Below are 13,634 nucleotides of genomic sequence, written 5' to 3'. Positions count from 1 at the left end.
TTAACAAATGGATGCACTTAAAAGTGACAGCGTAGTGGCAGACTCCACACACAGTTTCAGATGTAAATATGACAATCTAATATGCTCATGGACTTGTACACCAGTTGATTGACGGGACCAAAGAGCTGAACCTCAACCCTCGAAAGCACAGTTAGGTGAGTACACACTAACCTGGAACACGGAAAATATAAGACCAATCACGTTCATGTAGACGTTCACGTTCATGCAGATGTTCACGTTCATGTAGACGTTCACGTTCATGTAACGGACACGATCATGTAGACGTTCACGTTCGTGTAACGGACACGTTCATGAAGACGTTCACGTTCATGTAGACGTTCACGTTCATGAAAACGTTCATGTTCGTGTAGACGTTCACGTTCATGAAGACGTTCTGGTTCATGTAGGCGTTCACGTTCATGTAGACGTTCCCCTTTCATGTAGACGTTCCGTTCATGAAGACGTTCACGTTCATGTAGACGTCCACGTTCATGAAGACGTTCACGTTCGTGTAGACGTTCACGTTCATGAAGACGTTCTGGTTCATGTAGGCGTTCCCGTTCATGAAGACGTTCCCGTTCATGAAGACGTTCACGTTCATGAAGACGTTCCCGTTCATGAAGACGTTCATGTTCATGAAGACGTTCACGTTCATGTAGACGTTCACGGTCATGAAGACGTTCCCGTTCATGAAGACGTTCCCGTTCATGAAGACGTTCACGTTCATGAAGACGTTCACGTTCATGTAGACGTTCACGTTCATGTAGACGTTCACGTTCATGTAGATGTTCACGTTCATGTAGACGTTCACGTTCATGTAGACGTTCACGTTCATGTAGACGTTCACGTTCATGTAGACGTTCACGTTCATGTAGATGTTCACGTTCATGTAGACGTTCACGTTCATGTAGATGTTCACGTTCATGTAGACGTTCACGATCATGTAGACGTTCACGATCATGTAGACGTTCACGCTCATGTAGATGTTCATGTTCATGTAGACGTTCACGTTCATGTAGACGTTCACGTTCATGTAGACGTTTACGGTCATGTAGACGTTCACGTTCATGTAGACGTTCACGTTCATGTAGACGTTCACGTTCATGTAGACGTTCACAGTCATGAAGACGTACATATGTGTTGTGAATTTTATATTAGGATGTGTTCCCTTGCTTTTGTGATAATGTTACCACACACACACACACACACACACACACACACACACACACACACACACACACACACACACACACACACACACACACACACACATACATACATACATCCTGGAGTATGCGGCCCCAGCATGGAGCCCGTACCTTGTCAAGCACAAGACGAAGCTGGAAAAAGTTAGTTCAAAGGTATGCTTTAAACTTAGATATGCTAATGTATGCTTAGAACAAAATTCAAAGAGGAATCGACAGGGTAGATAAAGATAAACTGTTTAACACTGGTGGTACGCGAACAAGGGGACACAGGTGGAAACTGAGTACCCACATGAGCCACAGGGACGTTAGAAAGAACTTTTCAGTGTCAGAGTAGTTAACAAAAGGAATGCATTAGGCAGTGATGTGGTGGAGGCTGACTCCATACACAGTTTCAAATGTAGATATGATAGAGCCCAGTAGGCTCAGGAATCTGTACACCAGTTGACTGACGGTTGAGAGATGGGGCCCAAGAGCTGAAGCTCAACCCCCGCAAGCACAACTAGGTAAGTACAATTAGGTGAGTACACATACACTTGGATCAAGGAAAATATATGCCCAATCTGTTAAGGCAAGAATACTTATCAGCGTAAAGTTTAGACTAAGACAGTTGATGACAGAGTGAGATCCTGCCGTGGCGGGACGTCCTGTCAGTGATAGTGCCGACCGCGACGGTTGGCAGTAACAACGCAGCCGTGGCACTGTCTGGCACACCCGGGTAGTTACTGGTGCCAGTAGTGTTGTCTGGTCCAGTGGTGGAATTATTCTCAGGACCAGTGTCAAGTGTCCGGACCAGAGTCTTCACACGTACTCGGACCATTGTTAAGACCAGTTCCAGGACCACATAGACCAGAGTCTTCACAAGTACTCGGACCATTGTTAAGACCAGTTCCAGGACCGTTGTGTGGACCAGACAGGAGCATGAGGGCGACCATCACACTACTGGTGGTGGTGGTGGTGGCGTCTCAGGAACCGTCTCCTGGTTAGTGGTGTCTTTGTATATCTATGTATACTCCCCGGAATGTTTTAACAGAGCAGGGTTAGCTCCTGGGCTCCGCCTTTCAGCTGGCGGTCGCATATTACAATGGCTCCCGACCCCCTTGTTTCATATCATACCTGCTCTTGAAGCTATGTATCAAGTTATATCGTAATATCAAGTTATCATCAACTACTTCCGCAATCACCTCATTCCACTTGTTCACTGTTCATGCTGAACCCTTAGGTTCTGTTCACTGTTCATGCTGAACCCTTAGGTACTGTTCACTGTTCATGTTGAACCCTTAGGTTCTGTTCACTGTTCATGCTGAACCCTTAGGAAATGTTCACTGCTCAATGCCTCTGCTGGCTGACAAGGTAACTGGTTGACTGGTTATATGTAATTTCATTACATATAATGTAATGGAATTGTTCTGTTTGAAAATTAACATGTTCTTGAATAGAAGGTCAAGTCCAAAGGTTAAGTCCAAAGAGACTGTGAGTTCTGGCAACGTCCAAACAGTCTCTCTCTGTGGTTCAGTGCACAGTTAGTATACATCGGCCCTATGCACAGTTGGTATACATCGTCCCTGTGCACAGTTGGTATACATCGTCCCTGTGCACAGTTAGTATATATCTTCCCTGTGCACAGTTGGTATACATCGTCACTGTGCACAGTTGGTATGCATCGTCACTGTGCACAGTTGGTATACATAGTCCCTGTGCACAGTTGGAATACATCGTCCCTGTACACAGTTGGTATACATCGTCCCTGTGCACAGTTGGTATACATCGTCACTGTGCACAGTTGGTATACAAGTCACTGCGCACAGTTGGTATACATCGTCCCTGTACACAGTTGGTATACATCGTCCCTGTACACAGTTGGTATACATCGTCACTGTGCACAGTTGGTATACATCGTCACTGTGCACAGTTGGTATACATCGTCACTGTGCACAGTTGGTATACATCGTTCCTGTGCACAGTTGGTATACACCGGCACTGTGCACAGTTGGTATACATCGTCACTGTGCACAGTTGGTATATATCGTCACTGTGCACAGTTGGTATACATCGTCCCTGTGCACAGTTGGTATACATCGTCCCTGTGCACAATTGGTATACATCGTCCCTGTGCGCAGTTGGTATACATAGTCCCTGTGCACAGTTGGTATACATCGTCACTGTGCACAGTTGGTATACATCGTCACTGTGCACAGTTGGTATACATCGTCCCTGTGCACAGTTGGTATACATAGTCCCTGTGCACAGTTGGTATACATCGTCACTGTGCACAGTTGGTATACATCGTCACTGTGCACAGTTGGTATACATCGTCACTGTGCACAGTTGGTATACATCGTCCCTGTGCGCAGTTGGTATACATCTTCCATGTGCACAATTGGTATACATGTCACTGTGCACAGTTGGTATACATCGTCACTGTGCACAGTTGGTATACATGTCACTGCACAGTTGGTATACATCGTCACTGTGCACAGTTGGTATACATCGTCCCTGTACACAGTTGGTATACAAGTCACTGTGCACAGTTGGTATACATCGTCCCCGTGCACAGTTGGTATACATCGTCACTGTACACAGTTGGTATACATCGTCACTGTGCACAGTTGGTATACAGCGTCCCTGTGCGCAGTTGGTATACATCTTCCATGTGCACAATTGGTATACATGTCACTGTGCACAGTTGGTATACATCGCCACTGTGCACAGTTGGTATACATGTCACTGCACAGTTGGTATACATCGTCACTGTGCACAGTTGGTATACATCGTCACTGTACACAGTTGGTATACATCGTCCCTGTGCACAGTTGGTATACATCGTCACTGTACACAGTTGGTATACATCGTCCCCGTGCACAGTTGGTATACATCGTCACTGTACACAGTTGGTATACATCGTCACTGTGCACAGTTGGTATACAGCGTCCCTGTGCACAGTTGGTATACATCGTCACTGTACACAGTTGGTATACATCGTCACTGTGCACAGTTGGCATACATCGTCCCCGTGCACAGTTGGTATACAAGTCACTGTGCACAGTTGGTATACATCGTCCCCGTGCACAGTTGATATACATCGTCACTGTACACAGTTGGTATACATCGTCCCTGTGCACAGTTGGTATACATCGTCACTGTACACAGTTGGTATACATCGTCCCCGTGCACAGTTGGTATACATCGTCACTGTACACAGTTGGTATACATCGTCACTGTGCACAGTTGGTATACAGCGTCCCTGTGCACAGTTGGTATACATCGTCACTGTACACAGTTGGTATACATCGTCACTGTGCACAGTTGGTATACATCGTCCCCGTGCACAGTTGGTATACATCGTCACTGTACACAGTTGGTATACATCGTCACTGTGCACAGTTGGTATACATCTTCCATGTGCACAATTGGTATACATGTCACTGTGCACAGTTGGTATATATCGTCACTGTGCACAGTTGGTATACATGTCACTGTGCACAGTTGGTATACACCATCACTGTGCACAGTTGGTATACATCGTCACTGTGCACAGTTGATATACATCGTCACTGTGCACAGTTGGTATACATCGTCCCTGTACACAGTTGGTATACATCGTCACTGTGCACAGTTGGTATACATCGACCATTACCATAGTTCCCCAGACCTTAGACAAACAGCTTCAGGTCAGGTGTTGGTACAATCCCTAACAGTATGGTGTTGCCATAACAGTATGGAACAGATATACATGTTGTTTATTATTAAACAAGTATTTATTGTGTATATGAAAATATTCATGGTGCATATTGAACACTTATGCCCTTCTCTCTCTCTCCCCTTTATCCTTCTCTCTTCCTTCTTAATCCTTTCATCCCCTCCCCCTTTCCTCTATATTCTCCTGTCTTCCCCTTTATCTTAACGTCTCCTTATTATCCTCCCTTCTACCACTCCTCTACTTAGCTCAGCTGTCTCTCCCACAGGTCAGCCTCCGTGCCAGGCCTATACCACCAGGGATACAAAAAGAATACCTGTACCAGAGGACCTGAAAGAGCTGGACTTGTGGTTCAGCTTTCAGGAACGTGAGTGTAAGGTGAACATCGCTGTTGTGACCACCAAGGGAGAACAGGCCACACACTTTGTGGTTACCAGCAGGCAGGAATACTCCAAACAGCCGAACCATTTCTTACGCAGCTCCAGTAGCCACAAGGAGGACAATACCAGCTGGTGTAGAGTCCGGCTGACACAGGCAGTAGAGGTAGGTCTGTGTGACCTTCCCTCTCCTCTCTCTCACACCACCAGCGTCCCTACAGTCCTGGAGCCCCTTGGTCAACATTATCTTGCCTTAGTCATTATATATTTATATATACACAATATTGACCCTCGTAGAGACTTGTGAAGAGGTCACACTGAGTGAATGTTAGTAACTTGTTGTAATGTTGTTGCAGGGAGTGAAGAACTCCAGACTGTCAGCAGCGGGTCATTGCGGGGACAACAGTAAGGAAGTGGAGTACACACATGACGACGTGAGGGCATTGTTGTTGAAGACAAATGACAACATTAACTTCTATGTATGTCCTGTCCCACCACCCCCAGGTCAGTATAACACTGTGACAGACAAGTCCCACCACCCCCAGGTCAGTATAACACTGTGACAGACAAGTCCCACCACCCCCAGGTCAGTATAACACTGTGACAGACAAGTCCCACCACCCCCAGGTCAGTATAACACTGTGACAGACAAGTCCCACCACCACCAGGTCAGTATAACACTGTGACAGACAAGTCTCACCACCCCCAGGTCAGTATAACACTGTGACAGACAAGTCCCACCACCCCCAGGTCAGTATAACACTGTGACAGACAAGTCCCACCACCCCCAGGTCAGTATAACACTGTGACAGACAAGTCCCACCACCCCCAGGTCAGTATAACACTGTGACAGACAAGTCCCACCACCCGCAGGTCAGTATAACACTGTGACAGACAAGTCCCACCACCCCCAGGTCAGTATAACACTGTGACAGACAAGTCCCACCACACCCAGGTCAGTATAACACTGTAACAGTCAAGTACCACCACACCCTGGTCAGTATAACACTGTGACAGCCAAGTACCACCACACCCAGGTCAGTATAACACTGTGACAGACAAGTCCCACCACACCCAGGTCAGTATAACACTGTGACAGCCAAGTACCACCACATCCAGGTCAGTATAACACTGTAACAGACAAGACCCACCACACCCAGGTCAGTATAACACTGTAACAGCCAAGTCCCACCACACCCAGGTCAGTATAACACTGTGACAGCCAAGTCCCACCACACCCAGGTCAGTATAACACTGTGAGAGCCAAGTCCCACCACACCCAGGTCAGTATAACACTGTGACAGTCAAGTCCCACCACACCCAGGTCAGTATAACACTGTGACAGCCAAGTACCACCACACCCAGGTCAGTATAACACTGTGACAGACAAGTCCCACCACACCCAGGTCAGTATAACACTGTGAGAGCCAAGTCCCACCACACCCAGGTCAGTATAACACTGTGACAGCCAACTCCCACCACACCCAGGTCAGTATAACACTGTGAGAGCCAAGTCCCACCACACCCAGGTCAGTATAACACTGTGAGAGCCAAGTCCCACCACACCCAGGTCAGTATAACACTGTGACAGACAAGTCCCACCACACCCTGGTCAGTATAACACTGTGACAGACAAGTCCCACCACACCCTGGTCAGTATAACACTGTGACAGCCAAATGCATGTCAAAGATGAAGCAGCCAGCCAGTAAAGGGGCTGACCAGCCTCCACCTTCCCTCAGTACACGACAGACAGTTTTATTATTATTATTATTATTATTATTATTATTTTCTACCACAGACGTGGCCACACATTTACAATGCTAACCAGCATATATACATTTTCTTGTGTCCTCCATGGACAGGGTTAGAGAAGTGTTAAGCATAGAGTTCAAGGGTTTATTGAACACTCAACCACAGAAGGTGATTCGGTGCTTTTAAAATGCTAAGCTAACCTACATACGTAAATACATAGATACACAAATTTACGTATGGCCTACATAAAGTGTTAGATGTGGAGACGCCAGGCAGCTCCCACCACCCACCGATCACTGCTTATTACTCTGTGATCTTATACATGAAAGCCTAAACAGGGGTAGAGTCATTATGCATTTATACATTCGCTTACGAATCATTTACATTTTCAACAATCATGGCGGGTTTGTTTACATTTATTAAACACTTTATTGCTTCGAAACTTTACAATCTATGGTTATTATTGATGTAAATGTAAGCCGTCATGGTTGAGGAAAGATGAACAGGTTTCGTTATTGGTTGCATAAATGGTTGATTATTCTTGGGCCTGGCAGGACAGCAAGATCTTGTTTAAAACCATAATAAAATAGGTTGTGTTATCATGCTGGGTGTTAGGTGCTGGGAGCAGGATAGCGGATCCTGGAAAGTAGAGTATAAGGTAAAGGACATGTTGTAGTGGTGTGGTAGGCCAAAGTTACTATTCAGATTCCTCGTCTAAATTGTCTAAAAACCCTCGTCTAAAAACAAAATTAGTGTTTTTATCCCCCCTTAATTCAATATTAATTCAATTCAATATTATGTGAATAGTATCCTGTTTTCTATAACAATCTATATTTTGTGATGGCTATAATATATATTGTTTCAGTGTACTCGGGAGTGATTAAAATATCCATTTTATTCCTAATTCTCCTGTAATTTCTGTAATATTCAAATATGAAGAATATAATATAATTTCTTTACTCTGATAATGTATTAAATTTGCTTGTAATAATTTTATGTAGCCAGAGATAACTAGTCTTGATGAACTTAGCAAGCAGGCAAATATGTTTATGTTAATGGTGTAATTAACATTTCGAACATATTCAGTCTGCCCGACAGGAGCTCCGACGAATCGGGGTAACTCCCACTCTGAAGAAACACCTAAGTGTAACCCCCAACAGTGTCGCACAGTTTGTCCTGACCTGCCACCTGAGTCAGACATCCCAAATTGTTCCACAGCTTGCCCTGACCAACAGCAGCAGCAGCAGCAGCAGCAGCAGGGGGCCACGGTGGTGCTGGGCGTCCTGCTGGGCGTCTGTCTGCTGGCCTGTGTGGCCCTCGCTACTGCTCACTGCTACAACAAAGGTGATCTCCTCTACTCTTGTCTGCCTGTCTGTCTGTCTGTCTGTCTCTGCCTGTCTCTCTAACTGATGGTTTGTCTGACTTCAGGGTGAATGGTTGCACACCACAGCATATCAGATAACACATCCGTCACACACCACGACACAACCGTAACACACAACGACACATCCATAGCACACCATGACACATCTGTAAAACACCATGACACATCCGTAACACACCATGACACATCCGTAGCACACCATGACACATCTGTAAAACACCATGACACATCCGTAACACACCATGACACATCCGTAACACATCATGACACATCCGTAACACACCATAACACATCCGTAACACACCATGACACATCCATAACACACCATGACACATCCGTAACACACCATGACACATCCGTAACACACCATGACACATCCGTAACACACCATGACACATCCGTAACACACCATAACACATCCGTAACACACCATGACACATCCGTAACACACCATGACACATCCATAACACACCATGACACATCCGTAACACACCATGACACATCCGTAACACACCATAACACATCCGTAACACACCATGACACATCCATAACACACCATGACACATCCGTAACACACCATGACACATTCGTAACACACCATGACACATCCGTAACACACCATGACACATCCGTAACACACCATGACACATCCATAACACACCATGACACATCCGTAACAAACCACGACACATCCGTAACAAACCACGACACATCCGTAACACATCATGACACATCCGTAACACAATGTGACACATCTGTAACACACCATGACATCCGTAACACACCATGACACATCTGTAACACACCATAACACATCCGTAGCACACCATGACACATCCGTAACACATCATGACACATCCGTAACACAATGTGACACATCTGTACCACATCATGACATCCGTAACACACCATGACACATCCGTAACACATCATGACACATCCCTAACACAATGTGACACATCTGTAACACACCATGACATCCGTAACACACCATGACACAACCGTAACACACCATGACACATCCGTAACAAACCACGACACATCCGTAACACAATATGACACATCCGTAACACACCATAACACATCCGTTACACACCACGACACACCCGTCACACTCCACGACACATCCGTAGCACACCATGACATCCGTAACACCCCATGACACATCCGTAACACACCATGACACATCCGTAACACACCATAACACATCCGTAACACACCATGACACATCCGTAACACACCATGACACATCCATAACACACCATGACACATCCGTAACACACCATGACACATCCGTAACACACCATAACACATCCGTAACACACCATGACACATCCGTAACACACCATAACACATCCGTAACACACCATGACACATCCGTAACACACCATGACACATCCATAACACACCATGACACATCCGTAACAAACCACGACACATCCGTAACAAACCACGACACATCCGTAACACAATATGACACATCCGTAACACACCATAACACATCCGTAACACACCACAACACATCCGTAACACCCCATGACACATCCGTAACACACCATGACACATCTATGACACATCTGTAACACACCATGACACATCTGTAACACCCCATGACACATCTGTAACACCCCATGACACATCTGTAACACACCATGACACATCCGTAACACACCATGACAGATCTGTAACACACCATGACACATCCGTAACACACCATGACACATCCGTAACACACCATGACACATCCGTAACAAAACCACGACACATCCGTAACACACCATGACACATCCGTAACACACCACGACACATCGGTAACACATCATGACACATCCGTAACAAACCACGACACCTCCGTAACACACCATAACACATCCGTAACACACCACGACACATCCGTAACACAATATGACACATCCGTAACACACCATGACACACCACGACACATCCGTAACACACCATGACACATCTGTAACACACCACGACACATCCGTAACACACCATGACACATCCGTAACACACCACGACACATCCGTCACACACCACGACAAATCCGTCACACACCATAACACATCCGTAACACACCACGACACATCCGTAACACACCACGACACATCCGTAACACATCATGACACTTTCCTAACACATCACGACACATCCGTAACACACCACGACTCATCCGTAACACATCACGACACATCCGTAACACACCACGACTCATCCGTAACACATCACGACACATCCGTAACACACCACGGCACATCCGTCACACACCATAACACATCCGTAACACGTCCCTCTTCCCTTTATTTCCAGCTTCCTTCAGAGACATGATGGCTCGGTCACCCTTCCAGTTGAGCACCAGCAAGCAGTTCCTTTGGCCATCACGAGGCACTAACAATCAGAGTGCCAATCAGGATGCCACTCAGGGTGCCAATCGGGATGCCACTCAGGGTGCCAATCAGGGTGCCAATCAGGATGCCAATCAGGGTGCCAACCACGATGCCAATCAGGGTGCCACTCAGGATGCCACTCAGGGTGCCAATCAGGGTGCCAGGCCTGGAGGTCGGGCCTCGGCACACGACAGCGAGAACAGCCTCTACGGTGCCACCATCGATCGTCAGTGACGCTGTTGGAGATGAAGAGGGAACGATTGTTTGTGGGCCCCTCCCCCCCTCACTGTAGGTTGGTGAGGGGCCCTCACTCTCACTGTAGGATGGTGAGGGGCCCTCCCCCTCACTGTAGGATGGTGAGGGGCCCTCCCCCCTCACTATAGGATGGTGAGGGGCCCTCCTCCCTCACTGTAGGATGGTGAGGGCCCCTCCCCCCTCACTGTAGGACGGTGAGGGCCCCTCTCCCCCTCACTGTAGGTAGGTGAGGGGCCCTCCCCCTCACTGTAGGTTGGTGAGGGGCCCTCCCCTCACTGTAGGTTGGTGAGGGGCCCTCCCCCTCACTGTAGGATGGTGAGGGCCCCTCCCCCCTCACTGTAGGATGGTGAGGGCCCCTCCCCTCCCTCACTGTAGGTTGGTGAGGGGCCCTCCCCTCACTGTAGGTTGGTGAGGGGCCCTCCCCCTCACTGTAGGATGGTGAGGGGCCCTCCCCCCTCACTATAGGATGGTGAGGGGCCCTCCTCCCTCACTGTAGGATGGTGAGGGCCCCTCCCCCCTCACTGTAGGACGGTGAGGGCCCCTCCCCCCCTCACTGTAGGTTGGTGAGGGGCCCTCCCCCTCACTGTAGGTTGGTGAGGGGCCCTCCCCTCACTGTAGGTTGGTGAGGGGCCCTCCCCCTCACTGTAGGATGGTGAGGGCCCCTCCCCCCTCACTGTAGGATGGTGAGGGCCCCTCCCCTCCCTCACTGTAGGTTGGTGAGGGGCCCTCCCCTCACTGTAGGTTGGTGAGGGGCCCTCCCCCTCACTGTAGGATGGTGAGGGGCCCTCCCCCGTCACTGTAGGATGGCGAGGGGCCCTCCCACCCACTGTAGGATGGTGAGGGGCCCTCCCCCTCACTGTAGGATGGTGAGGGGCCCTCCCCCTCACTGTAGGATGGTGAGGGCCCCTCCCCTCCCTCACTGTAGGTTGGTGAGGGGCCCTCCCCCTCACTGTAGGATGGTGAGGGGCTCTCCCCCTCACTGTAGGATGGTGAGGGCCCCTCCCCCCTCACTGTAGGATGGTGAGGGCCCCTCCCCTCCCTCACTGTAGGATGGTGAGGGGCCCTCCCCCTCACTGTAGGATGGTGAGGGGCTCTCCCCCTCACTGTAGGATGGTGAGGGCCCCTCCCCCCTCACTGTAGGATGTTGAGGGCCCCTCCCCTCCCTCACTGTAGGATGGTGAGGGGCCCTCCCCCTCACTGTAGGATGGTGAGGGCCCCTCCCCCCTCACTGTAGGATGGTGAGGGCCCCTCCCCTCCTTCACTGTAGGTTGGTGAGGGGCCCTCCCCCTCACTGTAGGTTGGTGAGGGGCCCTCCCCTCACTGTAGGATGGTGAGGGGCCCTCCCCCTCACTGTAGGTTGGTGAGGGGCCCTCCCCCTCACTGTAGGATGGTGAGGGGCCCTCCCCCGTCACTGTAGGATGGCGAGGGGCCCTCCCCCCACTGTTGGATGGTGAGGGGCCCTCCCCCTCACTGTAGGATGGTGAGGGGCCCACCCCCTCACTGTAGGTTGGTGAGGGGCCCTCCCCCCTCACTGTAGGATGGTGAGGGGCCCTCCCCGTCACTGTAGGATGGCGAGGGGCCCTCCCCCTCACTGTAGGATGGTGAGGGGCCCTCCCCCTCACTGTAGGATGGCGAGGGGCCCTCCCTCTCACTGTAGATTAGTGAGGGCCCTCCCCTCTCACTGTAGATTAGTGAGGGCCCTCCCTCATCACTATAGATGAGTGAGGGCCCTCCCTCATCACTGTAAATTAGTGAGGGCCCTCCCTCATCACTGTAGATTAATGAGGGCCCTCCCTCATCACTGTAGATTAATGAGGGCCCTCCCTCATCACTGTAGATTAGTGAGGGCCCTCCCTCTCACTGTAGATTAGTGAGGGCCCTCCCTCTCACTGTAGATTAGTGAGGGCCCTCCCTCATCACTGTAGATTAGTGAGGGCCCTCCCTCATCACTGTAGATTAGTGAGGGCCCTCCCTCATCACTATAGATTAGTGAGGGCCCTCCCTCATCACTGTAGATTAGTGAGGGCCCTTCCTCATCACTGTAGATTAGTGAGGGCCCTCCCTCATCACTGTAGATTAGTGAGGGCCCTCCCTCATCACTGTAGATTAGTGAGGGCCCTCCCTCATCACTGTAGATTAGTGAGGGCCCTCCCTCATCACTGTAGATTAGTGAGGCCACTTGTCAACACTTTCTAAGAATAAGGACACTTATCAACACTTTATATTAGTAAGAGCATAGTATTCATCACGCTTTTACCCATCACCTTACGAAACCTGTACATCTTACACCCATCATGCCGGCCTTGTTTACATATACTGCACAGTTTACGAGTCTCAACACTTCACAACCCAAGGTTATTGTTGTTATAAACAACCTCGTGGCGCCACCGAGCTCATATATTGTTTAATAAATGTAAACAAGGCCGCCATGATTGTGGAAAGATGGACAGGTTTCGCTGGTGGGTGAATCCTGCTCCAGAATTCTTTGAAAATATTAAGTTTGTTTTTATTGTGATATAATTCATTGATTGTAACTGTAGCATGATATTTAATATTAATAAAGATTGCTTTAT

At 48.6% G+C, this 13,634-nt stretch overlaps 1 protein-coding gene across 1 annotated transcript in view; it reads left to right on the top strand.

Moving 5' to 3' along the window:
• Positions 1–13,634, top strand: part of LOC123751861 (uncharacterized) — a 15,883-nt gene extending 2,249 nt beyond the window's left edge. The window contains exons 3-6 of the mRNA XM_045733939.2: positions 5,171–5,445; positions 5,636–5,783; positions 8,119–8,376; positions 10,730–13,634. Of these exons, the coding sequence (XP_045589895.2) occupies positions 5,171–5,445; positions 5,636–5,783; positions 8,119–8,376; positions 10,730–11,040 (992 nt within the window). The 3' untranslated portion in view covers positions 11,041–13,634. The remainder of the gene's footprint in view (positions 1–5,170; positions 5,446–5,635; positions 5,784–8,118; positions 8,377–10,729) is intronic.

The sequence above is a fragment of the Procambarus clarkii genome, chromosome 20 (assembly GCF_040958095.1).
Source record: "Procambarus clarkii isolate CNS0578487 chromosome 20, FALCON_Pclarkii_2.0, whole genome shotgun sequence".
Lineage (NCBI taxonomy): Eukaryota > Metazoa > Arthropoda > Malacostraca > Decapoda > Cambaridae > Procambarus > Procambarus clarkii.
Note: the sequence above shows the minus strand (reverse complement) of the source record. Positions and strands in the feature narration are given on the sequence as shown.